Genomic DNA, 16,317 nt, shown 5'->3' on the forward strand with positions numbered 1-16,317 from the left:
GGTGCAGTGAGTAGAGCACCAGCCCTGGAGTCAGGAGGACCTGAGTTCAGATGTGACCTCCCACTTGACAAACCTATTAGCAATGTGACCTAGGGCAAGTCACTTAACTCCAATTTCCCTGCCTTCCAAAAAAAAAAAAAAAAAGAATCTGAGGTTAGTAGACTCAGGAATCCCTTTTGGCCTTGGGCAAATCTCTGAGTCCTTGCACTCCCCAATCTTCACCTACGGGCTTGAAATAATACTTATCCTTGCTTAACGTCCTCACTGGGGATCTGAAGAGGATTAAGCTGTTAATACCTCTCTAGTTTCTTGAACTTGAAAAGCCGGGAGATTATGGGCCGGGATTGTTTTCCTAAACAGAGTACTCTTACTCCGGAACAATCCTATTTGAAGTCTTGAGGGCTGTGTTGGAAGTAGGTGTTGGATGCCAGTGGGTAAACTGGTCAGTTTTTTAAACATTTTATGGTTTTAATTTATTAAGTGTAGCTTTTTGCCTTTTTAAAAAAAACATACTTTAGGAAGGCTAAGGTTTCTTGAAGTTGGATGCAATGGGAAAATTTTGAAAACCACTAGTGTGGTTATGAAGATAGGCCATGAATTAAAGGGATTCTTTTCAGTGGGGGCCGAGTGTCAAGGGCTACCTTGGAAAACTTGGAACTGCCTGCTTTGAACCCTGGACACTGGAAACATTAGACCTTGAACCTTCTTATGTTAAAAAGCCTTGAATAAAGGGAAAATATTTTTTAAATTTCCTTTAGTCAAGTATTTAATTAAATCAAGTGTTTTCAACCTGGATTTCAGAGGGTCTATGAAATTGAGTGGGGAAAAAAGCATTAACATCTTTGTTTTCACTAACCTTTGGTTTTCTTTGTATCATCATCATCATCATCTAACATTTTAATGTAGCACTTTACAAATATCTCATTTTGTCCTTACCACAACCTTGGGAGGTAGGTGTTCTTATTAACCCTCCTTCAGAGGAGAGATCCATCAGCTTCACCAGACTGTCAAAGGGGTCCATAACACACAAAAAAGATTAAGGGACCTCGGCTTTGAAGGAAGAAGCTGATGTTTGAGAAATATTTTTGCCCTCGGCCAAAGCCTCTGTTAGAGGCTATTGATGGGGCCATTGTTAATAGAAACCAAAGTCTTTGAATCACATGTTCAGATAGTACGATAGCTGTTTAAACAAATTCTGCTGCTATTTTTCCCAGGAATCTTGCACTTAATAAACAACTTTAGTCAACGGAGTTTAGATGAACCAAGTTGAATCTAAATCTTTGGGTAAAAACTATACTCTCTGATTAGAAGTAGGGATGCAAATTACTTTGCCTTATGCAGAGGGCCTGGCCAGAGGGCTCTCCAGCTACTGTTTCTGCTTCCAAGCCCCAGAACTCTCCTGAGGGAGCTCTGAGACTGTGAGCTACTGTTTAGAAGCCTCTGACCTCCGACCTCCCCGAAAGCTCACACACTGTCACTGAAGGGACAACTTGCAAAGGATTTCCAATAGAGATGATTGTCTTGTTGGTCAAATAGCGGCCTTCGCCCGCAGAAAGTCCTTGCTAATAATTGCAGTAAGGGGAGAAGTAGTTAAGACAATCTAAGGCACCTCTTGACCCGGGAATCCACTCTTTTTTAAGAGTGTGTGTAGAGGTCATGCTTTCATTTCACTGATATTAAGAGGATGTGTAGTGAAACTAAGATCTTGGCTTTCTTACAAAATCCCTGTTAATATGGTATTTATTGAGCATCCTTCTGAATAAAGGTAGAAGAAGCTCGTATAAAGGTGGGATTGTTCCTTTGAAGAAATGGCATTTTTTGGTTTCATTTTTAAAATTGTCCCCTTTATTGCTATCTTTTGTTTTTATATCTCCTCATTCCCATGCACTATCAGCCCTTAGAACAAAAACAAACTAGAGAAGAAAATAAACAGTTCAATGAACCTAACCAACACATCAGCTGAGTCTGCCTTGTTGAGTTATGCACTCGTGGTGCCCTGTCTCTGCAAAGAATGTTCTCATTTGAGACAAGCTTGGTCATTATAACTATGCAGTGAAGAATCGGCACGTTAAAAAGATGAGAGAAGACAAACACATACCTTGCTGTATCAGTAATATGTAAATTCTGGATTGGACCAGTTAATAAGACAAAGGCAGATATCTTTAGTGTGCCTGAGAAGATTGGGGACCAGCTGGGCTTTAGGAGATCTAGTCCCTACCTCTTCTTACAGAGCATAAAGTTTGAGCAAGTCTAGATCCCTGAGCCTAGCCTCTGTGGGGTTCATTTCAGAGAATATTTTCCCCTTCATTTTCAAGTGGGTCTCAGAGACTTGAGGCTAAGTGAGTTGCCATGCTGGAGCCTTTTTCTGCCCCCATAACAGAAAGGAGCTCGCTCTCCGTTAACCATGGGGATCATGGGATAGTGGCCATAATGTAGGAGTCAGGAATGCCACTGCTGCTGAATACTTAAGGAAACCAGATATGACTACGGTCAGTGGGTGAGACTTCACCAGCTATGTGGTATCACCTGGCTTGACTGGAGATCCATAACAGGGACGTGCTGAGTCAGGCTGGCTGAGCCAAACACCATTCATTTGGTGTTAGTGGGAAAAGCTCATGAATGGTTTTTGTTTGTTTTTTTTTCTAGTGAGGCAATGAAAGAAAATGGCCTTTAGTAGACCAACCACAAGCTTGTATAGCTAGTCTTTTGTGGAAAGGAAGAATGAGATTATACATCCATTAGGTCACTTCCTTCTAACTACAACTGGAATTATCATTCCAAAGCAAAGATTCTGTAGATGATCAAGTCATGTTTGATCTAATTTTACTGGGCCTATAAATAATCTTGTGTTCCATAGGGAAAAAAATTATCCAAGAGATGGTAGTCTTCTGCTTTGCCCTAATCAGTAATATGTACAATTTAGGTGACACATTTTAGGAATCAAACCAATAAACATTTATTAAGCACCTACTGTGTGCTAGGTACTGTGCTAAGTACTAGAGACACAGAAAGGTAATCCCTGCCCTCAAGAAGCTTACAGTCTAATGGGGGACACCACATGCCAACAAGTATATACAAAGGAAGCTTTATATAGAATAAATAGGAGATGTTAACCCAGAGAAGGCACTGGAATTAAGAGGGATTGGAGAAAGTAGAAGGTGGAATTTTAGTTGAGACTTTAAGGAAGGGTCGGAGGTCAGTAGTTGGAGTAAGGGAGGGGAAGTTTTACAGGCATGGGGAAGAACCAGAGAAAGTGTCCAGAGCTGAGAGATGGCGTGTCTTGTTTTGTGGAACAGCCAGGAGGCCAGTGTCGCTTTGTTGAAGAGCACCTTGATAAATTGCCGGAGGGTGTCCAGAAAAAGAAAACCAGGATGAGGAAGGGTCTGGAAATCATGATTTATGAGGATTGGTTGGTGGAACTGAGGATATTTAGCCTGGGGATGAGAAAGCTCAGGGGAACATGATAGCTGTCTTTACATATTTGAAGGAAGGGGAATTTTGTTGTTGTTATTCAGTCATTTTTCAGCCCTGTCCGACTTTTCCTGACCCCATTTGGGGTTTTCTTGGCAAAGACACTGGAGTGGTTTGCCATTTCCTTCTCCGGCTCATTTTACAGATGAGGAAACTGAGGCAAGTGACTTGCCCAGGGTCCCACAGTTAGTCTGAGGCCAGAATTGAGCTCAGGAAAATGAGTCTTCCTGACTCCAGGTCTGAGACTATCCACTGTGCCATGCAGCTGCCCCGGAAGGTGAATTAGATTTGTTGTATTTGGCCCAGGGAAACAGAACTAGGAGAAATGGGTGGAAATTACAAAAAGACCAATTTGGACTTAAGGTATAGAGAAAATTCTAACAATTAAAGCTATCGGGAAGTAAAATGAGATGTCTCAGGTGTCTCAAAAGATAGCAGCTTTCTGCTCACTGAAAAGTAAAGGCTGAGTGAGGACTCTAAATCTGTTGTAGACTCTATAATATAGAGACTTCTTGTATAATAAGTATAGATTGGCCTCCATGGCATCTGAAGCCCTTTTTTCCCCCCTACTCTGAGATTCTGTGGTCACTTTGCTTCTCAGTTGCCTCTTTCCACTTTTGGAATTTCTCTGAGTAGCAAAGCAAGGGTAAATGATTATTATTCCTTATGTCAAGGGCTGCTTAAAATACAGTTTGTCTTGAACTTGAAGGTTAGGGTTGGAGTGACTAGGCAGAAAGAGCCTTTTTTCTTAGTGACCAACACATTTTAAAAGGAAGGACTCTCTAGCCTGGGTTGGGGCTAAAGGGAAAATAAGGAAGCGAAGCCAGAAATGGCTGGACGATTGCAACAGAGTCCTATGTGGTCTCCTCACCTACACGTTTAGTGACTTTCAAGGTCCATATCAGTCAGCAAGCGTGGTACAGCATCCAAATGAGTTAGGACAAATTCGGGCTGCCTTGAAAGGGGCACCGCTTAAGGAAGTGACATTCTCCTGTCCTCAGCCATCTTTAGACCTCATCAGGAATTTTTGTGTTCAACTCTGAGCACCACACTTTAAGGACAGCGATAAGCTTCTGGTGCCCTCCCGTGTCTGCTTTGTATGTGTCTTGTTTATACAAGTATAAAAAAATACAATATATAAATATAGTATAAAATATAATATATAAATATAATATATAAATATATAAAGGTTTATACAGGTGTGTTGTCTCCTCTGTCAGAAAGTAAGCTCCCTGAGAAGTGCTGCATTGCTTTTGCCTTCATATCCTCAGTTCTCATCATTGTGCCTCTCATGTAGTAAGTATTCAATAAACACTTCTTGGCTCATCAGATTGAATTGGCGAGTTGAGTTTTCAGTCATAAAAGGCAATATGACAATTAGAAAAACACAGCTTCTATTTTCATAGGTCTTTGTGCTTTCCAAAGCGCTTTCCTATCCATTAACATAATTCCGTTCTCATGAAACATGCTGGGGTAGGTAGAGCGGGTATTATTAAGCCCATTTTACAGATTACGAGGCACAAGGCCATGAGATTACTTATGCAAGGTGAGTGGTAGAGACAGGATAAGAACCCAGGTCTCATAACTCCCTTCCTAGGGATTACTGCCACACCATGCTGTCTTTCTTTTTGTCACTGTTGGCATACACTCATGTCCCTTTATCCCCCAGATAATTGGGCTTTAAGGAACTTGATGTAGAGATATTTGAACCCAGATTCCTAGCAATCATCCTCATAAGCTTTTTCTCCTTTCCCTATGAGCTCTGGCTTGCTATGACTGCATAGTTTTGTACTTGTTATTAATAGAACCATTTATCTCTGCTGACTCAGTTCGACTAAGTTGGCAAAGTCAGTTCAACATGAGTTGGCAAACTGGATTCCAGACTCACTTCATGAGTCTCGGATGCAGGAAGGACATTCCCTACAGGTAGCTGGCTATATGACATAATCAGCATGCAAGTAAACAGGACCTAGCATCTCAATGAATCATAGAATCTTAGAGCTGGAAAAAACCTTGAGATCATCGGGTTGTCTGCCTTCAGATACACGTGGTATAATGCTCATTTTGTCTTATGAGGCAACCTAGGCCAGAGAAGTTACGGGACTTTCTTGGGGTCAGATAGTAAGTGGCAGAATAGTCTTTAGTTGATTAGTAAGGAAGGAGAAATCTCCGTGATTCCACTGACCACTAAGTAGTCATTGTTTGGCTGTGTTGGAATTTCTTCTTTATCATCCTGCAAGATAAAAGCACAGATAGCTATTTTTTAGGACCAATTTTCAAAATTAGCTTGGAAGCCAATCTCTAAGTTTAATTTTGTCAAGCATAGCCTTTAGACATTTTATTTATGCAAGCCACAAAATGTCCATTGAAACAATAAATAGGAAGTAACTCGAATCCCTAAACACAACGGCCTACTTGCTTTTCTGCACATGTGGCACTCCATCTCCCACCTCCCTGTCTTTGCCTTGGCTGTCCTCCTTGCCCAATATGCTTCCCCATTTCCACCTCTTAGTTTTCCTGGCTTCCTTCAAAATTCAGCTCAAATCTTACCTTCTGTAGAAGGCCTTTCTGGGTCACTCCCCCCAACCCCCAACCCACCCACCCCCAGCTAATAGTGCCTTCCTCTGTGATATTACATTCTATGTACTCTGTATATATTTTATATGTATCTAGTAATTACATATTGTTCCATAATGTGGACTCCTTAAAGAAAAGGACTTTTTGATTGGTTGGGTTTTTTTTTGGGGGGGGGGTTGATCACTTTTTCCTCCATTTAATAGTATTTTATTTTTTCAATTATATGTAAAGATAGTTTTCTGTTTGTTTTTGCTTTTTATTTTTTGTATCTCCAGCACTTAGCTCACGGCCAGGCACATTTTTTTGTTGTTGTTGGATCATTTCAGTCATGTCTGACTCTGCATGACCCCATTTGGGGTTTTCTTGGCAAAGATCTTGGTGAGGTTTGCCATTTCCTTCTCCAGCTCATTCTACAGATGAGGAAACTGAGGTTAAGTGACTTACCCAGGGTCACATAGCTAGTAACTGTCTGTGGCTGGATTTGAACTCAGGTCCTCCTAACTCCAGGGCCTGGTGCTCTATCCACCATGCCACCTAGCTGCCCAGGCATATAATAAATAGGTGTGTGGACAAACTGACAAATAGATGAAGATAATAGTGGAAACTCAGAATTCTCTGGTCATGCTTTCGATCCAATGGGAAAAGATATGCTGTCATACAAAACAAATGAATCAGTAAACAAATACTGTTAATTCCATTTAGTGTGGAGTTACTTAGCATCTATGATGTATGAGGCATTATACTCTGTATTGCTGCAGAGAAAATGATGAACGAGGTTTGGTCTCTGCCTTCAAGGACCTTACAATCTATTTTTGGTACAATGACAAGTACACAAATACCCATAATCTACAAAGCAAAATACAATGAGGCTTTACGGGAAGTATTTTTGAAATGTGCTCTGGGGGTTTGGGGGAAGAGAGAGAGAGAGAGAGGGAGAGAAAAAGAGAGAGAGGGAGAGAGAGATCACACCTTGTTGGGGAAAATCAGATAAAGTTTCTTGAAGGAAGTGGCATTTGAAGGAAGAGGAAGAAATTGGCAAGCGGAGGTATCCAACATTACACTACAGCCTAGAAATGTTTAACAAACCAAATAAAAAAAATACAATAAAACATAGTGGTGGTTTTCTAAGTCAATAGGCATGCAGGCAGAGATGTTTCTATATACTTTGGTCATATCAAATAGTCATTTAAAGTGAAATATTTGTAAAGCACGTTGTTAACCTTAAAGTGTTACATAAATATTTTTATATCACACCTCCCTCAAAGATAACAGCTATATACAGGATAATCATAGTCATCGCTGACATTTTTAAAAATAGTATTTTTTTCCAATTACATGTAAAGATAGTTTTCAACATTCATTTTTGTAAGATTTTGAGTTCCAAGTTTTTCTCCCTCCCCTCCCTTTTCCCCAAGATGGTGTGCAATCTGATACAGGTTATACATGTACAATCATGTTAAACATATTTCCACATTAGTCATGTTGTGAAAGAAGGATCAGAACAAAAGGGAAAAAAAAAACACGAGAGACAAAAAAAAAAACAACCAAAAAAGTGAAAATAATATGCTTGGCTCTGCATTCAGACTCCATAGTTCTTTCTCTGGATGTGGTCAGCATCTTCCATCACGAGTCCCTTGGAATTGTCACATTGCATAGCTGACATTTTTATAGCACTTTATGGGTTTACATACATTTATCTCATTTCATCCTCCCAATACGCCTCTGAAGTAAGTTCTATCATCCCCATTTTACAGTTAAGATTACTGAGGCTCTGAGAGGTTGGGATTTGCTCAGCATCACGTAACTGAAAAGTGTCTGAGGCAGGATTTGAACTCAGATCTTCTTAAGTCCACTACTCAAGCCACTACTCTCTGTGACTCTAGGAAAGCCCGGCATAATAACTAATAAGGTGGATGTTAGTGCTGTCTCCAAACCCCAGGATTCTAAAGGAATCCCACTTTTAACCTATGTACATGTCTGTGTATGAGCTGACTTCAAGCTCCCCTGGGAGCCCCAGCGAAGAAGCCTAGAGGGAAGGAGGGGAGTGATTAACCTATTCTATCATTTTCTTTTATCTTCTTGCTTCTCTTCTGCCTCAAATAGATCTGACTAGGAGGATAGGATGGAGAAAGTAGAAGGGAATATTTTCTCTCCACCCTGATCTCTGTTTCTGTCTTTATCTTTTTTGATACATACACACACACACACACACACACACACACACACACACACAGTCTCTTACACTCTCTCACACACACACAGAGTCTCTCTCTCTCACATATACACACACACTCACTCACACATACACACTCTCTCTCTCTCTCACACACACACACACACACACCCCTCTACTTGTGATATGTGCATTCACTGGAGTTGCTGTTATGAAAATACTCTTGGTTGCTCCTAAAGACACTTGCGTACTGAAGCGTCTGATTCCATAGTGAGTGCAAGCCTCCTGGGGAAGTGCTATTGCACGTCCATTTGGTGCAGGAGTTTTGCTTTGGGAAGGTGCAGCATGTGGCAGAATTCCCTTTCCTGTTGCATGCTTACTCATGCTGGGTGGGGGCTTGATGTGCCATGCTTCTGCTCTCCTGATAACCCATCTGCTTCTGGCCAGTGATGTAAATGTACCAGCTGCTTCCAGAGAACCACTCTGAATCGTGCAGGAGGAAGAGGCCGGTCGAGCATCAGTCTGTTCTGCAGCCCAGCCTCTCAGTGCTGGCCCTCCATCCTTACCCGACCTCACCTCTGCCTGTCTGAGAATCAGACTGAGTAATCCTCTTACAAGCCAGTGATTTCTCAGTGTAGCTTAGTGGAAGGGCTTTAGGGCGGCTGCAGGATGGGCTGCTGATTTACGGTGCAGGGGAAAGGTTTGGCCACAGTAGGAGCTGGAAGGTTTGTGTTCCCACGGTGGCCAGGAAGAAAGCACAGAAAATGAAGGCTCTTCTCTTACTGGTCTTGCCTTGGTTAAGTCCTGCAAACTACATTGACAATGTGGGCAACCTTCACTTCCTGTACTCAGAACTGTGAGTACTCACAGTGGCTGTGTGTGTCTGTATTGTGTGTGAGTCTGTGGGTCTGTGTCTCCCTGTTTTTGTGCCTGCTTCGGTATCGGAAGTCTCTTGAGTGGGATAAATCCTATGTACACAACGTGCCTGATAGACCAAAACCTCCTGCCTGTATCTTAAAGCAACATGGCCGATTAAACAAACAAAAAAATCTGTGCCTGATTTAGCAAACAATAAAAAGCAAAGAGATCTTGAGGTGGGCAGAGCTCATCCAGCAAAGAATTGTTCAGGTTTCTATGCCACCTTTGCTGCTTTTTTAAAATCTATTTTATCCATTTATTTTTAAGTGCCTTTTTTCAATAAATGCATCTCCTCCTTCCATAAATAGAACCAAAGAGGAGACTGAGCACAGAGAATACATGTGAGCATCTGTCTCATCCCCAGCTTCTATCAGCTGGGTCTATTAGATAGGGAAGATGCATGCCTAAAAACACATTTACTATCCTTACAGGAGGAAGACATCCTTGTTTATTTTATAGAACCTTAAAAAAAAAGGATCTATTCAACTTTTATGGGAGAAAATAATCCATGGACCAAACCTCAAGCCATGCTATTGTCTGAGTCTGGCTGTTGGTAAGCTTTGAAGGAAGGTTGCAGGAGCAATGCTCCTGGCTTCTAGCAAACAAATAAATAGTTCTTCTAAGTATGCCCCAGCTATTTGGAGCATTTATAAAAATGCATTTCACTTGACTAACCAGTGGGCTCACAACAACTAGGAAAATAGTCATCTGGACTCACAGGAGATACAAAAATAGCCCCAGTAAGTTCACTGGTGATGCATGCAATGAGTGTCAATGGGTAATTTTGAACAGAAATTACAAATAGATGACAGGCCCATCCTGGAAAAGACTATTATATGATCACAGTGAGTAAACATGGTTATGATTGACAGTGAGGGCAATGATAGCACTGGAGAACATGTGGAGATAGCCAAAGGTGCCTTTTAAATCAGGGAATCCAGCCACTAAAAACACAGATGCTGATTGTTCTGGGATGTTGGCTAAATTGTGGAATCATGCGATTCTCAGCATTTTCTGGTTATACTGGAGGTAAAGCCAGGCTTTTGACATTGAATAAGAATGTTTAAAGGGAAAATCTCTTGACTGATGCAGGCTAAACCAAACCTAAACTCGGTGAGCATCTCCCAGGCAAACTATGACACTGAAAAACATTTTTCTGGAAAAGTAAATGTTACTAGGATGAATCAGGGTCAGAGAAAGACCCATCACCCCTTTGGTGCAGATTGCTGACTATCCCCATACCACAAATTCAAACGCCACAGCTGCCAAAGAATCCTCCCCTCTCATTATTTCTCTCTCCCCCTACAGTTTTACAAATGAAGAAACTGAAGCCAAGAGAGATGAAATGACTTTACTCAAGTGTGTATAGCCAGTCTCACACCAAAGGGGAGAGAACAGAAAAGTGTCACATAAGTGATCATGGGATTAATCCCAGGTTGACAACCCCTGGTGTAAATCAGTCACTTGCTTGTCAGGCAATTGTCTTCTGACTCCAGTTACCATCCCTGAGACTTTCCTGACTAAAGTACTCTGTCTTATGTGTCCTCTTCCTCTATTAGAATATAAGCTCTGTGAGCTGGGCACAGTGCCTACCATATAGTAATAACTGTTTAATAAATATTCATTCATTAAGAAAACAAGATCAGCCTCAGTAGCTGAGCCTGGAACTAGCTCCACTGTGGCTGCCATAATACAAAATAACTTTAATGAAGACCCCCACAAGGATCTCAGAGGAGTGAACTTACAGGATTCCAAAGGATCATTTTTTCCCCTTTATCCCCAATGCTTAGTATATAGTGCCAGACAAATAGGTTCTTTGTAAGTGCTGGTGAGATGGGGGGAGGTTGAATTAATCCAATTAGAAAGCCCAACATCTCATATTTTCAACATAAAAGGGCAGTGAGACCAAGTTGGGGAAAACAAAACAAAATGTCTGGATTTGACTTCCAGGTTGACACTTTTGTTTGTTTCTTCCCCAAATCAATCATTTATTAGCCATGTGATTATTGACAGCTCACTTAGTCTGTGTGAGCTTTACAGTCTTCTCATCTGTAAAATGGAGATGAACCTGCACATACTGCGTACCCTTAGAAGGCTATTGTAAGGAAAGTGCTTTGTCAATGGCAATTAATGCTATTATCCTTCGGTAGCAAGAAGGTTAGGGACAGCTAGGGGACACAGTGGCTAGAGTGCCAAACCTGGAGTCAGGGAGATGTGAGTTCAAATCCAGCCTCAAGCACTTATTGGCTGTTTGACCCTGGGCAAGTCACTTCACCCTGTTTGCCTCAGTTTCCTTATCTGTATAATGAGCCAGAGAAGGAAATGGCAAACTGCTCCAGGATCTCTGCCAAGAAAACCCCAAATGGGGTCACAAAGAGTTGGACACGACCGAACAACAACAGCAGCAGAATTAAGAAGTTTAACTCTCTGCATTCCTGATAAATTCTCTGTGGCCTTTCAAACACATTGCTACCGCTTTTGATGACACACTCTTTTTCTCTTTGGGTTCCTCATTGCCTTCTCTACCGTATTGTACTTATGGCACATTTATTGTCTTTATCTTAACAATCCACCGCATCGACTTCCAGGCCCAGTTCTTTAATGGAGGAATCCTGTTCAGGAATTTGAACTTTTTTTTTTTTTTTACAACTTTGAAGAGCAATGAGGAAGCTGTGCTTTATTTTCTCCAAGTTGTGTGTGTGTGTGCGCGCGCGCGCACGCGTGAGTGAGACAGCATGTGTGATCCTGTATATGTTTGGGGTGGGGGAAAGGGAAGGAATGGGGGAGTGGAGACACTCTGGCTATTGACCCCTCGTGAAGCTGCTTTTTCATCTGTTTATATTGGGTGCTTCTGAATGGGCTGTTGCTGTGTGGTCTCAGTTGGTGGGGGGGCGGGGGGGTGGATTATGATTTCCAAAATGAAGTTACCAAATATACTGTTGGTGAAGCATGAAAAGCTCCTTGTTATTATTGTTTGTTGTGGACTGGAGAGCTTCACAGGAAGTTAGGAAATGTCAGCTTAACTCATATTCATAAAAATATTTTCGGTTTTCAAATATCAGTACTAGTGAATTATTGCCAAAAAGGGAAAGATAAAAAATAATCCATTTCACCCAACTTCCTCCATCCAGTGGAACTAGCCAGGGCAGCTGGGGCTTCTTCCAGGCATCAACATCAAGGAGGATTACTTCCTCCTTCCCCTTCCCTGTCACTCCATAGAACATCAGTCATCAGTTTGGGGGGGCCCCGCCCCCTTCCCTCACCTGGTCCCTGCCTGCTACACCCAGGATCCTGAGGCCTACAGATCCCTCATCTAGGGCCTAGTTACCCACCAGAGCTGAACTCCACCACGCAGAAATGCCACCTGGTCTGGGGAGTCATTCCATGTGACTGAGATGCCTGAGAGCTAGTGTGTGGGATCAGTTGGGGGCAAGGGATTGAGAAGCAGCACTGGTTACTGATGCATCCCTTTTCTCTACCCACCCCCCCATAGGAAACTAAGCTAGAATCAGGATGGACTCTCTTTCTCTCTCTCTCTCTCTCTCCCCCCTTAGATATATATGTACATACATACAATGTATGTACAAATTCTGGTACTCATCACACCTCTCTCAGAGTAATCAAGGGTCACACAGCTAGAAAGTGTCTGAGGGCAGATTTGAACTCTGGTCTTCCTGACCTCAGGCCTGGCACTCTCTCCACTGTGCCACCTAGCTGCCCTCAAGTATATATAACCAGTCTAACATCAGAAGGGAGAGAAAGGAAAAGAGGCCCATAAGGAAGTGATCATAAGTTTAATCACCCTTCACATTCCCCCTTCACATTCCTCCTTTTTTTAATCCTCCTCTACTCTCCACTATTTTTTTTTTAAGCAAACCCTTTTTCATCTTAGATCTCTTCCTTTCCCCTTCTTTCCACCTTCTAGTTTTCTCTGAAACCTAGCTACCTCCTCAGGTCGCCACATCTCTTGGCACCATCCTCAAGGCCAGCTACTTCCTCCCCAAGCCAGAATGCATTTGTGGCAGACTCCTTGCTCCCCACCACCCATTTTTAGACCCTTCCTCAGTCACCATCCCTCAGCATCCCCTCTCTTCCTGAAAGTTTACTCCATCCTTGCTGCTGCCCTCTTTGGGCAGTAAAGTCTGTACCTGGGTCACAGCCCCCCACCGTAATTCCTGCCCCTATTGGGGCACCTTGGACTCCTACATCCTCACCTCACTCAGTTAAGTTCCCAGTGGGTGCTAAAATTCTTAGTTATGACTCTGTATATACAGCACTGGTTTTCCTGAGTAAAGAAGGTTTGTTCCAGTTGTAATTTTGTTTCAGAACATTAAAATGAGTGATTTCAGTATCATTACTTGAATCATTTGATGCTAGCAGGAAATAAGGCCGAGGAATGAGAGAGGCTGTCAGAGTATAAGGCCAGGGAGCCACTGGAGCTGGTTTTCTGGCTACATAGGGCAGGCCACAGAAATCAGACTAAGAACATGGGATGCATATGTAGAGTATTCCCAAACCAACCCCAGAAAGTGCACCTCTGACTAATTACACCTACCAAGCTGGAGCAAAAAGTTTCACCTCTGGGTTCACACCCCCAAAATAACTTTAAATGAAGCACAGCTGGTCTTATTCTCCCTCTCCCCCCCTGCTCGCCCCCCCCCCGCCCCGCTCGCCACACCTTGTGTCGCCTAGGTAAGTTTTGCATAGCTTCAAATCCTGTCTGGGCTCCTCAAGCTTTGCCAACCTTAGGTCAAAGTTGTATATGGACATTTGTTTAAAATTGACTTTCCCTTTCCCCTGGTTTTCACCAGGTGTTACGTAATGAGCCAGGTAATTCAAGACTATATATTTTTTTTTAAAGCTTGAAAGCATTTTTATTAAATGGCAAGACATCTCCTCAGTTATAAACCTGTCACAATTCCATAGGTTTTTGAGTCTTTGAGAGGAGAGTGTGTGTGTATGTGTGCGTGTGTGTGAGGGAGAGAGAAAGAGAGAGAGGGAGGGAGGGGGAGAGAGAGAGAGAGAGAGAGAGAGAGAGAGAGAATGAATATGAATGCATACATCATAGAGGGGAAACCATAATGAAATAACTTTAGAACAGGGGTACCATTTTTGTATGTCCCAGTCTCCTTTGGCAGTCTGGGGAAACCTATGGATCCATTTCTATGAATGATATTTTTTTTTTATGAATGATATTTTTAAATGCATAAAATAAAAAATATAGAATTACAAAGGAAATCTATGATACTGAAATATAGTTATCAAAAGATCTTTTTTGAAAAAGTTCATAGACCCCAGGTTAAGAATCCCTGCTTTGGGATCAGTTTCTGCCTCCCCTTATTTTACAGTATTATTCCCTTCACTTTCAAAGTTTAAATTAACAGGGTAAGTAAGCTTTCTGGATTTGCTAGGGGAAAGATGTCTAAAATAAATCCCCAAGGATTGTTTCTTTTGCGCTAAAAAAAAATGTTGTCAACTCTTGTGTTTTTAAAAAGTATGTATGTATGTTTTAAATGAAATCTGGATTAGAATATAAAAAGGAAGGCGGTACAGTTGACCGCAAATAGAAAAAGAAAGAGTATCCTCCTTAGGAAAAAGGGTTGCTACCCACCTAGAGGAGGGAAATCAAGGACAACGGCGGTTTCATGGCCATGAATTTTCATGGCCATGTATTTTTGACAAGTTGAGCCAAGCATTTTTTTAATGTTAAACTTGCGTATTTGGAAGGAAATTGAAGCCTCATGTTTCTGATTCATTTACACTTAACTCATCAAAATGTCGCTTTTCAGGGTTCTTTGATGTCAAGGGAGCCCCGTGGTCCTTTTTATTAGCTCCCCTTCCTCCCAAGAACCAGCCAGTTCTGCTTTACCAGCTGTAATGTAACCCCAGCCTCTCCTTCCTTCTCACTCATGTGATCCAAGATACATGTTCTCTACTTGGCAAAGTAGGCCTGTCTTTCCTTTGTCCTTCTGATGGTATGTCAGAGAGTTGAAAGCCCAAATAGAAAGTTCCTTGAAAAACACGTTTGGCACAACATCAACCACCCCATGGTATTATACTGGCTTTCTTCCTTCCTTTTTAACACTCCATTAACACAAAGGAATTCTTCAGGTAACTTGTAAAGAGTATATAACTTTGAGAGAAGCCCAAGCACTAAGGCAGACATACTGATCAAGTCAGAAGGAGCTGACTAAGAATAAAAAGTAGGCAGTGGGGAGGAGTGGAAGGAACTCTGTAGATATGGAGTCAGAGAACGTAGGTTTGAATCCAGGCCTTACTACCTACTACTGAGTGACTTTAGTCAGGTTATCTCTTTGGGTCTCAGTTTCTGTATCTGTAAAATGAAGGGATTGGGCTAAATGGTATTTAAGAACACTCCTACAACAGAGGTGTGAAACACACAATCTGTGGGTTACCCGCTGCTCTCCAAAGTGAGGCTCGATTAGATGAAAATGTAATTGGGAAATATTTGACAAAGTAAATAAAAATACAATAAAACATAGATAATGTATTTTAAAATTAAAATTCTAATTAATTTAAAATTTTAATTTAAAAAACCCTCAGGGAGCCTTACAAATAGATTAGTGACCCAGTTTCCATGAGTTTGAAATCACAGTCCTACAACTCTAAGTAAGAACTTGTAAGTAAGAACCGGTTAGATGAATACAAGGATTGCAAAACCCAAAACACTATCTAACACATCGTAAATCAAAATGGAAATATCTTCATTTTCATTGTGGAATTACTGGACAAATAGAATGAATGAAAATATTGCTCTGGAAATATTTTTACTGTAAAATTTCCTTAAAATTTGTTTAAGGCATCTTTAAATTTTGTCAAGGAAAATTGCACCTAAACAAGATTGTTAAAAGGGAAGAATATGACAGTAGTAATAACAATAAATGAACGTAGAAGTATAAAACAATGTTCTTTTTTTCAGGCAGGAGCAATAGCTCCCTTTTAGGTTTGTTAAATAAAAAATCAAACTTCTACAAAACATGTGAATGGTATGAAATTATATAAATGTGATGTGAAATGACAGAATAGATGTTAAAGTGTTTTTTCAAAGCTGGAAGTGACCTGGAACACCTCCTCTGGTTCTGTACAGAGGCGAGGGACTATTTTGCAGAACATTGAATGGAAAGTCAAACTCTTCCAATATATTGATTAATTTTGCT

The 16,317-nt window shown here is 41.4% G+C and overlaps 1 protein-coding gene across 1 annotated transcript in view; it reads left to right on the top strand.

The window, feature by feature from the left end:
- Positions 1 to 3,233: 3,233 nt before the first annotated feature.
- The window catches only part of LNX1 (ligand of numb-protein X 1), a 111,859-nt gene continuing 98,775 nt past the window's right edge, over positions 3,234 to 16,317 (top strand). The window contains exon 1 of the mRNA XM_036765047.1: positions 3,234 to 3,409. Coding sequence (XP_036620942.1) covers positions 3,234 to 3,409 — 176 coding nt within the window. The remainder of the gene's footprint in view (positions 3,410 to 16,317) is intronic.

Source organism: Trichosurus vulpecula, chromosome 6, assembly GCF_011100635.1.
Source record: "Trichosurus vulpecula isolate mTriVul1 chromosome 6, mTriVul1.pri, whole genome shotgun sequence".
Classification (NCBI taxonomy): domain Eukaryota; kingdom Metazoa; phylum Chordata; class Mammalia; order Diprotodontia; family Phalangeridae; genus Trichosurus; species Trichosurus vulpecula.